The 14,668-nt window shown below is 38.2% G+C and overlaps 2 protein-coding genes across 2 annotated transcripts in view; one reads left to right on the top strand and one right to left on the bottom strand.

The window, feature by feature from the left end:
• The first annotated feature begins 447 nt into the window (after positions 1-447).
• Positions 448-2,065, top strand: ste14 (isoprenylcysteine carboxylmethyltransferase ste14). The gene is made up of 3 exons (XM_011144626.3): positions 448-921; positions 1,000-1,479; positions 1,792-2,065. The coding sequence occupies exons 1-3, from the start codon at positions 724-726 to the stop codon at positions 1,972-1,974; spliced, it is 861 nt and encodes a 286-aa protein (XP_011142928.1). The 5' UTR covers positions 448-723; the 3' UTR covers positions 1,975-2,065.
• Positions 2,066-4,466: 2,401 nt separating this feature from the next.
• trol (terribly reduced optic lobes) overlaps positions 4,467-14,668 on the bottom strand; it is a 256,374-nt gene continuing 246,172 nt past the window's right edge. Inside the window, exons 50-59 of the mRNA XM_025308098.1 lie at positions 14,352-14,503; positions 13,684-13,991; positions 12,867-13,333; positions 11,982-12,147; positions 9,458-9,851; positions 8,696-9,071; positions 8,224-8,428; positions 7,436-7,786; positions 6,453-6,953; positions 4,467-6,063 (exon numbers count right to left, since the gene is read on the bottom strand). Coding sequence (XP_025163883.1) covers positions 6,695-6,953; positions 7,436-7,786; positions 8,224-8,428; positions 8,696-9,071; positions 9,458-9,851; positions 11,982-12,147; positions 12,867-13,333; positions 13,684-13,991; positions 14,352-14,503 — 2,678 coding nt within the window. The 3' untranslated portion in view covers positions 4,467-6,063; positions 6,453-6,694. The remainder of the gene's footprint in view (positions 6,064-6,452; positions 6,954-7,435; positions 7,787-8,223; positions 8,429-8,695; positions 9,072-9,457; positions 9,852-11,981; positions 12,148-12,866; positions 13,334-13,683; positions 13,992-14,351; positions 14,504-14,668) is intronic.

Genomic DNA, 14,668 nt, shown 5'->3' with positions numbered 1-14,668 from the left:
GATCTTCGGTGCATTCTACGCCGCGACTCGCCATGGGTTAAACCGGTGAGTATTTGCATCGACTGATAATATGAACACTAAGCAGTTCTGTATGCCATATCTTATACTGATTCTATTTGATTTTGTATGAATATAAAAGCGATTAGGCAACCTAGAATATAATAAGGAAAGTGAATATAGTCTGGCACTAAAAGCCAAAGTAACGACAATGCATTGAACGTTAAAAGCATCGTTACAGGCTTAGATAAACATGAAAAATTTGTTCGATGGTTAACACTCATATCTATGATACAATTTTTCTTTCTCCTCACTGAGGCATCGACAATGCAGGAATAATGTAGTCGATGTTCTTCTATTTTCTGGAGATTTTTAGTCTTACCGATAATCGCAAAATTTTACTCACGGTCGATGTCTGACAAGTGTCGCCATCTGGTAGAATATCTTGTGATTAATCGAGACCTCGTCGAATATGCATGCGGGAGAAAGTGTCACTGTCAATAATTTTGCGGTGTATAGAATTCGTTCTTTACTCGTTTATTCTCGTTAACATTTGTATTTCTGATCGTATAATGTGATATAAGTGTGTTATTGAAGATAAAAGCTGAAGAAAAGCAAGTGCTGTACGATTGTCAAAGTAACCTGTTAAAAAAAGAATGGTATTACGTTGCTAAAAATTCACAAGTACATACAGAAGTAACGTACAGAAAGAAACTCGTTGAGAAAATGCTTTGCCGCGATGGAACGCTCAGTCTATTTTGTTTTATCGTGGCCGGTTTGGTCTCGCTTCTTCCCGAGCTCTTATTGAGACTAGAACTCGACATCTATGTTTCATACTGTGCGAATGTCTGGCTTCTACATGCCATACAATACATTGTTATAAATATATTCGCATTTCTGGCATTCCGTGATTTTTCCTATCAGGTAAATATTCATCATTTCGTTTTATATCATGTATTTTATTTACAACTTTATATTCACGATATTCCTTTCCTCTTCAAGGTTGCAGTCAGAGCATTGTTCCTTGGATATGTCTTTGGAATTGGTATCTTGGTGTCACTTATTGCCCCACCGTCATGGCAGATATTTGGCATTTATATGACAGTATTAGCAACTTTTCATTATTCAGAATTTTTGGCTATAGCGTGGGCCAATCCTGCTACTTTGTCAATTGATAGTTTTATCCTCAATCATAGTATAATGTACGGTGTGGCAGCATCTCTTAGTTGGTTAGAATTCTTTGTAGAAAGATACTATTGCCACAACATGAAGTTACTTTCATTTGTGTCCTGTTTCGGCTTAATGTTATGTGTCTTTGGTGAAATACTGAGAAAATCAGCAATGTGTACCGCAAAACACAATTTTAATCATTATGTGCAAAGTGAGAAAAGTGACAATCAAGAACTTGTCACTCATGGTGTATATAGTCTGTGTAGGCATCCCAGTTATGTAGGATGGTTTTATTGGTCAGTTGGAACACAGGTAAAAAATAAGAATTTCTCACAGTAAGTCTCTTAACACACTGCAGACTATGATATTAAATCATATGAATATCTTATATTTCCATGTGTTTTAAAAATATAAAATTATATATGCATTTATTTACAAGAAATTGTAAACTTATTGATTATAATCTTCTATACAAATTTGAAACCTGTAATTAATGAATATATATATATAATGCTTTTTAGCATACTACTTATCAAAACACTGTCTCTAATTTCTGGTCTGCAATATGTTAACCTTGGACTTTTATGATATACTTAATTAACTTTTCTAAATTCTTTATTGCAGTTAATACTTCAAAATCCACTGTGTTTGATCGCATACGCATGGATGTCGTGGAACTTCTTCCATGATCGTGTTCTAATGGAAGAATTAACTTTACTTGATTTCTTTGGCGAAGACTATACTGAATATCAGAAAAGAGTAGGAACTGGACTTCCATTTATTTCTGGATATAAAGTTAATTTATAGTGACCAGCATCAGTGTAATTTTATGTTGTCAAGTTCTTTCTAACGAAAGAAAAGGAAATGGAGAGACATGTGTTTATAATAATAAATTTAATAGGTTAATTTTTTAATTAAATTAAAATTTCCTCTTTATATTTGTGATATGTGCTTAATTAATATTTGCCAATTTACATATTTTTTTGTACGTCTGGTCATAAGTCTAATCTTCAACGGTTTTGCTACTAAATGTAATTATAGATATTCGTTGTGGAATGACTATCTTTTTTTGACCAGAGTTTTGACTGTAACAAAAGGCTTATAAACTTATTTATGGAAAAATCTCAGGTTTAATATAGTAATTGTTACTAAATAATTGTAATGTGTATGTGGTTGTACAAAATAGCAACATGTAAATATTGTAAAATTGTGTAATAAAATTTCTCTGTTTAATATTTGACTTATGTTTTATAGATATTAGGAATAAGTTTGGAGTGTAAGGAAAATTGAGGTTGTAAGTGGAAATTTGCAAATTTTCTAAAACATTATATCTGAATATTTATGATGAAACAACTGAAATACACAGGTTGTTAGCAAAATTATATTTATTGTCTCATTTTCTTTGAAGAATTATTGTGTAACAATAGACTACATTTTTATATTACTGTAGATACTTTCAGTATATGATTTTATATGTATAGGATGGAATAATTATTACCTTAAAATCCGTTTCTAGTTGAATCTAGTTGAGTAATTCTAGATGTCTGGATAGCATTGCGATTGTTTGTATCTCGACACCACAATTGCATAAAGAAGCTATTGCAGTTTATAATATTTGTTATTTCACCCTATACATATATAATGCAATATGCATACATGTAATGCAATATGCGTTATTATGTAATTAACGTTTGCATGAACATCCAAAAGCATTCATTCGATGTTGATATATGATTAAAATGTTAGAATATAATAATATACAAGCACATATATATATATATAGATATATATATATATATGTGTATATATACGTGTGTTTTCTGTACATGATCATTTACAATATGCTGATAGAGCCGTAGCGGACATAGAAAATTTCACAGGATCTATGATACATTATTTCACGTTGGTATCTGTCTCTCAGTGAATTTTCAAGACAAAGAGAATCTCATTAAGTGATACTTATTCCATTACACGTGTAATATATCGCTAGCTGATCATTTGACATATCTCGCATTTATATATATGTATATATTAAAGGATACGTTAATTAAGAGTTTTAATATCGCTAATAGGCACTCTGCCGCACAACGTATTGAACAGTCACGTCATAAAAAGTGTAATAATTTATTTATTAGATAACTGCTGATAAAATAATTGTTATATAAAAAAGTATAGAAGAGACACACGGTTTAATGCCATTGTGCCATTCTAGGCAGATCTCTGTTACATGTTAAGTGTCTCATAATTATATATTGTGGATATTTTCCACTTGAATCTATTTCTGTCAAAAACTATGAAAGGAATACATAAAATTGCGCAAGGGAAATATGTTTAATTGAGAATTATATGATAAACTATATAATGACAAAAAGTAAAAGCATTCCATCTGTATGCGAGATAATTCAATTTAAAGAGGTATAAATTGTGTTTGTCGTTTAATATGCGGGAATACATTCGAATGATTTATTTCTGTATAAACAATAACGTGAATTATTCTTCACTTGTGAACTCAATAATGTGAATTATACTTCACTTGTTTTGTTCTGAATAATGATCCGATTGTACTTGTATGGTTCTAACGGACGAATAATGATCATTATTACTTTCAAATTGTACATTTTACTTTCATGAAATCACCAATATAGGGGATATTAGAGAAAATGCAGATTACTGCTCATTTGTATATATATATATATATATACACGTTTCTCGTGATATATTTGATATCAATTTTACATAAGTAGCAATATATTTTTCACTAGCACCAATTCTTCTTAAGTATTGCGATTTTTTTATACATATCTTTCTTTATTTCTTCTGACTGACTTGAATGAAAAAGTACATAGGATCGTTCGATGTTGTTGCTATGATCTGCTATTCATTTTTTATTTATCACTTATTTATCGATTCTTGATTACCTGTCTATTAAAAATCGCATATAAGCACCTACATATACGGGGTGTTTTAGAATTAGAAGTAAAGACTGTACAGTGGCTAGTAAAATCGTTCAGAATATGACAGACATGCATTTATATGCAAATCAGATTATTCAAATAAATAATATCGATCATGTTGAAATGTGGATAAGTGATAAGAACTGGTGAACTTTAGTTTGAATTAATATTAGCGATTAGTAATATTGCAAAACGTCAAGTTTTTTTTCGCGATTATAAACTACAATAACAAAAGAATATTTTATCATACTATTTTCCAATTTTAATGTCTCTTTAAATTAATCCAATTTGTTTTATAAAATTGTATAAAAACAAGACGATATAAAAAAAAATTGCGAATATGTGCATGTTGAATTATGCGTAAATCTTTAATGTCCTGAATTCTTTGATATATCAGTAATTATATAATATGTGTATAACTGTTCAACAAACTTAGCTTGTCAAATAAAAGACTAAATATCTGGAAAACGATGGCTTGGCAGATAGATGTTTGTTAAGACATTTTTGTTTATCTTTTGTTTGTATTTTGTTAACTAGTCGAGTCTTTACCTATAATTCTGGAACACCCTGCATGAGATAAACGATAAGTATTCAGCAAGGTATGAGTGCAATCTGGATTTGGAGAATTGTAATATTTATTAAATGTTCCATTTGATTATTAATGTATGTCCTCTGTTTTGAGAATTTTCTCTTTTACGACGGTCTATAATATTTAATATCAATGAAAAAATTAACGTGTTCGCGCAGCTTGTATATTTCGCATTATAAATATATAAATATATGCTCCTTTCAAACAGTAAACATTTGATACCTAATATCGCATAGAAAAAGTTGTTTATTGTTTCCACAACAAAATGCTTTTGCTGCAAGAATTTATTTATTGTCTTTTCAGTAACGGCAGAGATATCAAAATCCCATTAGAACTTTGATTACACTCATACGCTAGTGAATAATATTTATCTTCTATACGACGCCGTCGGCAAACCTGCTTTATATCATCACAAATATGAACAAATCAGTATATGGCAGTGGAAAATTATAGACTATATGCTTCATCGTTAATGCATTTCCGTTCCGTATCAGTCATCTTAATAGCTGTTTGTAATATACAGCTTGTTTCGCAAAAGCAACATGTCGCCAAAGTCAGAATAAAGAGAAGAAGAAACGCAAAGAATATCACATCGTTAGCAGGGAAAACGTGATTTTTAACTGGAGAATTCATTGCGTGATATCTGTCATATTTACATCGCAACCGACGAACTTCCAGAATGATTTTCTAAATCATTCTTTAAATGCACAGATTTTCTGCCGTTTTCGAAACAACGTTCCGTTACATGCGAATCGAACGTATATATTTCTCTTCTCGTACAAATAAAAAGCTGTATAAAAAGTTACTTTAATTATAAAATATTTCGATGGCAATATATGGGTGCGAGAGATAGACTCTGTATACCTGTGGATATAAAACTGTTCACACATGTCTCGTCAAGCATTACCCACTTTCGTATCTTTTATACACTTTGTCTCGTTTATAATGAGCAGTGGAATCAGAGAGATACATGTTACGCGTTAAATATGTTTCACATCTTTCGATTCTCGCGATGTCCTGTCGACGAGCAAATTATTTTCTTATCTCAGTCGAGAAGTTGCGCCCTTTAGATCGTGCAATGCCGAAACGACGTTTGATTAGCTTAATATTAGAGATTTGCTTTTGATCCTTTATATACTTAGAAAGTCCTTCACAAAACACATTAGTTACGTATGAAAATTTTAACGGATACACTTGGCTTAACTTGGCCTTCGACGTTTATGCGTGAACGGTGTTACCGCTCGATAGTAATACAAGTTTGCAGTACGTTCCTCGAATGTACATAGAGTGCAGATCTCTTCCTCCTATTATCCGCGCAGGTCACCGCGCGTTGGAGATCTGTCAGCCCGATCGCTGCAAGATAAAAGCACACGAAGGTCAATGAGTGCTTATATATGAATTTTGTTTTTATGTTATTTCTATTACACATACAGCCCCACATATACGGGAAAAAGATGCTGCTGAGTGCGAAAGGGAAAAAGTTCGATTCAATTGAACGTCGACATGGAACATGGACCGCCTCGAATATAATTTACATTGCTCTCATTAGCATTTACTCGAATTGTACATCAGTATTTTTCCCAACGCAGATATATATATATATATATATATATAATTACGTATGATCGTATGTGGCCATATAAATTCATAATCATTTTTTCTTAGGTGGTCAATTTTGTTTTGCGCACGATATGTCGACGATAACGGGGAGGCAGAATTGAAATGATCTGAGAATGACGTACCGTGTAGTCTCGCCGTGTTGTCTCCGCGATGTCGGGGAGGGTGAAGCGTTAAATATAATTTACAAATCTATTAGCTGTACATGTCGTATGCGACACACGCGGAGATGCACACTCTCCAGAGCACTGTACATTATCGCGTTTCTCGATGATGAAGAGCGAGCCTAGTCTAAAGAAGAGCGTGCACTTCCGACGAGTGAGAGATCGATAAATACATTCCGATATATAATATAATACGCCGTTATTTAGCTCAATAAGCCTTTGAGAAGGTTAACCGCGTCTATGCACAACAACGTGAAAAGTACACTTTGTTCCTTAATGTCTCTAGTTAAAGCGATCAAATTTTGAAGTATAATCAACAACGAGTAACTCGTGATGTCGTACGCGGCCAGATTGGCCGCGGGTTTCGGGTGAATAATATTCACCGGCGGTGGTGGCACGAACGCGTCGAACACGTCTGCGTCTGCGTCCGTAAATACTAACGAAGACGGGATCCACCTCACTCTAAGCAGCGTGCGAAATCACATCCAACGAGATTAGTCATTCGAAATGGCGTTTTGCTGAAAGGACCGTGACTATTCGGCTATATTCTGATCGCGTATATTCCTGGATTGCTGATTCGTACTCGATTATCGTATTTTTTGCGTCGCACTCCTTGTTGGTTCGGAACCAACAGTAAGTACTGAATATAACAATTACACCGCCGAGTGAGAAATTGTAATGAGAAATAAAGCGGCGGATGGTCGATCATCGATTCGTGAAATGAAAATATAACGGAGAGTTCTGATTTTGTACGCGACTGCCGATAATCTTCAATTGTTCCTCTAATTTCTTCGAACAACCGTCCGAATCTTCAATCCAGATTTCAATGTCACTTCGGAATACATCCGAAAATTCGCGATCAAACTTCTCGAAGAAACTTCTCCCTATCACCTTCGCGTATCGTTTCTTCGTAAACATTACGCTACTTCGTATTCGCATCTCACCTGGTGCAGGGTGAGACGTTTATTCCCCGGATGGCCTTCTCGCCGATATCGATGGCCCCCGAGTCTTGCACCTCCAAGGTGTAGATACAGCCGGAGAAGCCATCGTGGTATCTGCCGTAGGTCATCGCGTAATCCGGCACACCTCCCAGGTAAACGCTACCTCGCGTCCCCAGCATCTGCTGGAGTCCGTCGCTCACGCCGCTCTCGGTGTGCTCGCCGTTCAGCTCGATGCTGCCGTCGCTGCCTTGGCGCTTCAGGATTATCCTGTGCCGCTCGCCGTCGTCGACTCGCTGAGTAGTAACGCGAATCACGGCGGGCCCGGAGCCCAAGTTGTACTGATACTCCACGTACCTGAATAACAATACAACGTCTTGTTGTTAATATTCGACGACTCGAATCGCGATAATCTGAAAGTCGAGCAGCGAATGTGCTCGTGTTTGCAGCTTCGGAAGTCGAATGTCCTTCTCATGTCCAAATTGACGATATCGTTTTTGATTTTCATCACTCATTCTATCGGGTTGTTCGGGGGATAACTTCATAGGGATTCCTGTGAATAGTTCTCACAAAGTCGATACCTTTTTTAGTTTTTTAGTTATAATTCTGTTCAATAATGTATTATCACTGTTTCTCGATGGTAGAAGAAAACGAGAAAATTAAGCTACTTAGGAGATTTACTTTCTCAAACGTCTACGTGCATTCTTTGCAGTATCGAAAACTCTCTTTGGTATCTATTTTTCCTTTATTGCGGCTACTTATTCTCTTGTATTTGATACTCTAGTATCTCTTACCCATCCACTACGGCAACGGCGATGTAATCATCGGGTGTTAGATCGTTTGGTGTTTGGCCGTGCCACATAATAAGGCCGTTGCTCTTGTTGGTGCTGATTTCGAGGCCCAACACCTCGTTTCGTTCTTCTTCGTGCGTCATGACAGATCTGTCCAGTTCCAACCAGCCGTCTCCCCTGAACGCGACGTCGTATGTAATTTCCGCCACTGCGAAATCGAGAATAATCACTAAATAGTATATAATTTTCTATATACTTTACAATTACATGTATAATTTTACATAATTACATGCACGGAAGAGAAAGGTTTGTCGAGTTAAAAAAAAGAAAAACGCGTTTGGCTCGCTTTAAAGTTCGATCCCCGTGTATAATTATTCCTTCTCGGAATGTTTGCCCGAGCATCGTATTTTTCACGCGACACATTCAACATGCACGCGTAACTAACTACGATTTAATTGAACGACAGCGCACTTACGCTTTTCGCAGTTTTGCCCGTTGTAACCGAGGCGACAGTCGCACTTGTAAGATCCGTGAAGATTAGTGCAGGTACCGCCGTTTCTACACGGTGTGAGCAGTTCGCACTGTTTCAGCACGTTCTCGCAATTTCTTCCCACGTATCCGTACTCGCACGTGCACGAGTAGTCGTACGCGTTTGAACTTTGACACACGCCGTGGACACAAGGGTTCGACGAGCAGGGATTGTACGGTGTCGTTGGTGGTTGCGTGGACGCCGGGGTGGTGACGGTAGTCTGGAAGACTGTTTGATTCGGGTGGGTCGTCGAGCAGTCCTCGATATTGGCCGAGTCAATCGCCGACCTGAGTATGTCTACATTGTTCGACGAGACTTCGAGCTGTCGTAACAGAAGTGAATTAAAAAATTAAAAATGAGAAATCTCGATGAAAATGAAATGGCATTGTTATTAATTATTGCTATATAATTCGAAGTTTATGCAGGACTCACGCCATCTAATTACATCCGTTCCCGTTTTGTTTCCCGTTTTAACGGAAATTTAGCTCGAATTTAATTAAGTACTGAAACACCGGAAATTAGAAAGACGCGGTGTATGATTCCAATCCTTTGCCTCACTTTCGCCAACGAAACGGAACTTGCATTTCTCTCAGAAACGTAAATCACTTGTAAATTTTTCTACGGATTAATTATTTGAGAATAATAAGTTTCGAGCTCATGAAACATTTTGTACTTCTCGCTGTTGTATGACTGAGATAATTTTCTTACCTCGCTTATACATCCGCGGAAGCTCCAGTCGACGCCGGCTTTCTTGTTGACCACGATTTTCCTGCGATCTACCCCTCCGATGTAGAGGGGAGTGTTTAAGGTCATAGTTCTCGAAGCTCCGGGCGCTTTGCCCTCCACAAACGGCTCGCCGTTCACCGATAATTTCGCTTCCTTGAAATCACGGTTCACCGTTACGTACGTCCACACTCCGGGCTGGATCGTGTAGGGTGACCTTATCACCGCCTCTCCGGAGCCGATGTCGAAGCGGAACTCGACGTGCTGGTCCCTTATCACTAGCGCTGCAAAATCTCCAAGGCCTTCGTCACTTTGAGAACAATACATCAAGATCCCGTCGCCGGTGTCCGTAGGGTTAAAACTCATGGCTACCTTAAGCCTAGAATTAGGCATAGAAAAGACGAGGATTATCGCACACATTCGCTAAGGCCGTTGTGTAGGTGCAGGTGTTAATTACTCTCTCGTTTGTTTAGTACAGAACTCAACGCGACTCGCACACACAGCTTCATTTTAGCGTCGTCCTATATATGTTACGCGAAACATTTGCGCTTTATTTCTCTCGCAAAGAAAGAGTAATTAAATTCAATTTTTCACACAAAATGTGTTAAGTCTGTTACGATTCGCGCGCAGAAAGTACACGGGAATAATACGTATACACACAAGTGGATGATGACGTCGTTTCAAAGAAAATTCATAATATAAACGAGGAGGAGGGGTTTACACACGCACAAGCATACATATATATGTATATAAAGTACAGAAAAATATAAAAAGCTTGTATATAAGCAACACACTATCGAGATAGGAGTGCATTACACGCATAATGTTCCTGTTTCAAAACTTACCTTGTCGCAACCTTTTTTTAGCGTTTTACGGCACGTTAGGTGATGACCGAATGATACGTTAACTTAGATTATTAGAGTTCACGGCATATTACATCAGATTTGGTTTATTTGCTTGAAAAATATTTATTCATACGTATAGCGTGAGTTCGCTGAGTATATAAACGATCATTCGTACGTGAGACATCTTGCGCGTTTTATCTTTTTTTTTTTTTAACATTTATATATATATATATATATTTATATATATGTGTGGGTTCTTATTGACATAAGTACAAACATTTTACATGCTGTCATATATAACTGTCATATACACGCGTACGATACTACGTCTTTGACGTTTTTCTAAGCTTGAGTGGGGCTACTGTTAAATGCAACTGATTTGGCAGTGACTTCACGTATTAATCTTTAACAATTAATAAATGACTAAAGTGACGCGTTAAGTGTATTAATTAAGAAGCTGTACAAAACATTAATCACTAATTCGTAAATTGACTGATGTTCTATAACATTACAGCACCATGACAAGTCCGTTATGAGGAACTACGCACTACGCAGGCTCGTTGCGACAGACATCTGTTAAGAACTTATTGTTTCCGTTTTACATAGCCACTACGCATACCAGATTTTTGGGTGTCCCAAAAAAAAAGTGGAAGAAATAAAAGGAGGCAGTGAGAAATCGTGTAAAAAAAAAAAAAGAGCAAAAAACAAGTCGAACTCTGATCAATTCTTCCCGTATAGAGGCGTATAGATTGTATCTTGAAAAACATTTTAAATAGCTCATGGACAGGTTTATTAGATCTACAGAGAGAATTTTATCATTATTATCATTATTATCATTATTATCATTATTATTATTATTATTATTATTTTTTTTTTTTTCTTTACTGTGATTGGAGAGATAAGTAATGATTCTCTAAGTGCGTAAAATTGGTGCTAAGTCTAGCTAATGTTTTGTGTGGTGCAAATTATTGTGGTGATGTGGCCTTGATCGTGGTTTCCTAACTTGTGCGTTGCGTAATCGTGATCGACTGTGTGTAGTGGTCGAACTCTCTCTTTCCCTGAAAAGAATTTTAGTGATTAGGATGCTTGAGGATGTTTAGGCGCATCGGAGTTAAATACCTATACTCCTGATTATCGGCAAATCTGTTAATCCGTCAAAGGCGTGAACGTTCTTTTACAGGGAGTCGCGCCCTGTCTCTCTTTCTCTTTATACAGTCCCGCGCAGACAGGAGAGGAGACTCTTCTTCCCCCGTGTCTCGGAAGTCACGGAGGGAAGTGCGCGACGGAGTATCGTTCGTCATTTTCAAGTGTGTAATTGTCGAGTTCGAGAATCGAGACACCTCCAATGCGCAGTGAACTTTACTCAAAGAGTCACGAGAGTGTCCCGTGAGAGAGAGAAAAAAAGAAATCTAGACCTCACGCCTGATATCCTGTGGCGTTTCTTCGACCCGTTTACTTTACCCGTTCCTCGTACATTGTGTATGCGCGCGCGTGACATGTGCAAATTATATTTAAGGGAACTCAGAGTGTAACGAGTGCATGGATACAATCTCTCGTGTACGTGTGACATCTATTGAGAGCGATTCTTCGGGAGTAATGCGTGCGCGTGCGTTCGATCGATCAATCGAGCGAGCGGGCGAGCAAGCGAGAGACTGTGTACTCACCGTCTAAGAGCCTTCGGGGTATCGTGCGCGAGGAAAGCTTTCTCGTCATGGAAAGCCGGTTCGTGAACGTTCACCGAGTACTGACATCGCGGTCCTCTCTTGCCTAACGGGCAGTAACAGTCAAAGCCGGTCTCCTTGTCGACGCATTTGCCTTCTCCGCATGCACCTACGGAAATTGTCAGACACATCTGCAATATCCTGACGAATTAGCCTTTTTCTTCCATCTTCAAGTGGCTCGGCCGCTTGAAAATAGCGAAATGTTTGGATCCTTCAAGTTGCAAGTAGAACGATGATCGGTTTATCATACGTGTATTGGACACCGATGCGTGTAAATTACGCACGTTATGTCGTGACGAAGATGGGTGCATTTTTTGGAGATCACGCGTTGTACTCGCGTGAGATTGATGCAACGCGAAAGAAAAATATACAGGAAATAAGAAAATATTTGTACATTCGGCGAGTGAGAACTAAGATATAACATATTTACTTAAATCTTTTCTTTTATTTAAATTACTCTGTAAATTACTCCGTTATATTATATATGAAAAGATATACGGTGCTACGAAAATATATATTTGTTCATTTGGAAAAATTTCGCTTCTCGATGTAAAAATGTGTATACGAGTATAAGTAAATATGTTATTAATGCCGAGTAAATAATTTTTATATTTTCAGATATTTTCTCTCTTTGTGTAATAATGACTGAAATTGAATTGCAATTGAGGCAAATCGAATTAAATTGAATTGCAGAATTGCATTGAATGTTAAATCGAATTACAGTTATTGTAAATCTGAAAGAAAGATCTGGAGTCGATAAATTTTGATCGTAATCATCGCGCGGCACACGCGGATTAGAATTCAGGAACTAGGACTATTTGTCGTTACCTGGATAACAGGATTGCCCGACAAAGTCGCAGTGTTTGCCACTGAAGCCGGCTCGGCACAGGCACGTGTAACCGTTCTTCGTCGATGCTTCTTGGCACACTCCGCCGTTGTTGCAGGGATTCTCAGCGCAGGTCTCGCAATTCGTGATTCCCACGCTGTCGGTCTGATCGCCGATCAGATCGATTTGCTTCTCGCCGAGAACCAGTCTGCTTATGCAGCCGACGAAGCCGGAGTTAATTTCAACCTCCTTGTTGATTCTGTTGTAACTGGGTACTCCGCCGACGTAAAGGGGCTCCTTCAGGTCCAGACCCTGACGCCTGCCCACCGCGACCACCTTGTACGGGCCTTCGCCGTCTACCAGCATCGTTCCCTCCTTTCGATTGCGTTGGATCTTGATAGTGTGCCACTCGCTCAGAGCGACCGGCCTGTCCGCGCGGACAACGGCTGGTCCGGAGCCGAGATTGAATCTGTCGGGGTGTTTGATGTTGTTAATGCGTGTGGGCATATAAAGCTTGAAATTGTGAAAAATACAATGTGTTGTTACACAGATACAATTAAAGTAGCAACTTTACGCTTAATCGAATGATGACTTTTCTTTTCTTCTTTTTTTCATTCAACAGCATTTCTTCTTGTGGGCGTATAATTAAAAATTATTTTATATAATTTTCTTTTCCCGGCTATTTCTCGATCACACGTAATTATGCGATTGGATCAGCATTTGGTAAAATTAATACTCGAATAGATGACGCGTATTTGTCGGAGAATTGAAATCAATCAGTCCGCGACTTTTGCGCGTTCCATGAGCTTTTCGACTCACTTGAATTGCGGGTATCCGTTAATCAGGGACAAGACGATGAAGTCGCCGCTCTCGTTGCCGGATTCGTCGTTGTACAGGAGGATACCCTCGCTACTCTCCGGCTTGAAAGAGACCTCGATGTTGAACTTGAGATAGGAATCAGGTAGAGGCGGCAAGGCGACGTAGCTCTCGGGCGCTTGATTGAAATTAGGCACGACTCCGGTCACTACCAGCACCGTGGGCACTTCGATATTCGTGTGTCCGTTATTCGCCAGGCAGATGTATGTCCCAGCATCCTCGGCCTTCACGTTAGTCAGCTTCAATTTGTTCTGCGCAATGAAAAGACGTGTATTTAGCATGGGCACTTTTCCAGCGTATCTTCGGGACGTACCTCGCACGGAGGAAAGAAGATTGCTGGAATTGGCGCGATGATAAACGAACTAAACGCATTTCGGCCGAGGGTAACGGAATTTCTCGTTCTTATAAATTAAATTCTGTCCCCGTCATGTTAAGACGCCCTTGATTCGCGTTCATACTGTCACGTTAATGTTCGATCGATTTTTATTTTCTCTCTGCGCTATGTGAAGCTCAGATATTTTTATTATCGGCTATGATATCCTCTCGAGATATTCTCTCGAGATTCTCTCGTAGTAGCGGCTCTTGATATAGTACAGAGATATTTCGCTCACCTCTAAAGTCTGGGTATTTCGCGGTAAAAGTCCACCGAGTTTATTCCACTGGAATTGTATCGGCGGGTCGAGGTCGATGCGACAGTCCATCTCGAGACTCGAGCCATACGGCGCGAATTTGGTCTCAATCGCTGGTTCATCGTTGTTCCCGCCTGAATAATAACGGGGAATTGCACGAGTGAAAAATCTGTCAATCGCGCTCGTCTTCACGCGACGTTAGTTATTTTTCCGTCACTTTACGTATACTTACGTAAAACACACACGATTCGCGCAAGCATTGACAGAAAATTAGATATTTGCGTATTAGCGTACGTATA

Source organism: Harpegnathos saltator, unplaced genomic scaffold (assembly GCF_003227715.2).
Source record: "Harpegnathos saltator strain DR-91 unplaced genomic scaffold, Hsal_v8.6 scaffold139, whole genome shotgun sequence".
Classification (NCBI taxonomy): domain Eukaryota; kingdom Metazoa; phylum Arthropoda; class Insecta; order Hymenoptera; family Formicidae; genus Harpegnathos; species Harpegnathos saltator.
The sequence above is the reverse complement of the archived record's forward strand: the minus strand, read 5'-3'. Positions and strand labels throughout refer to the sequence as shown.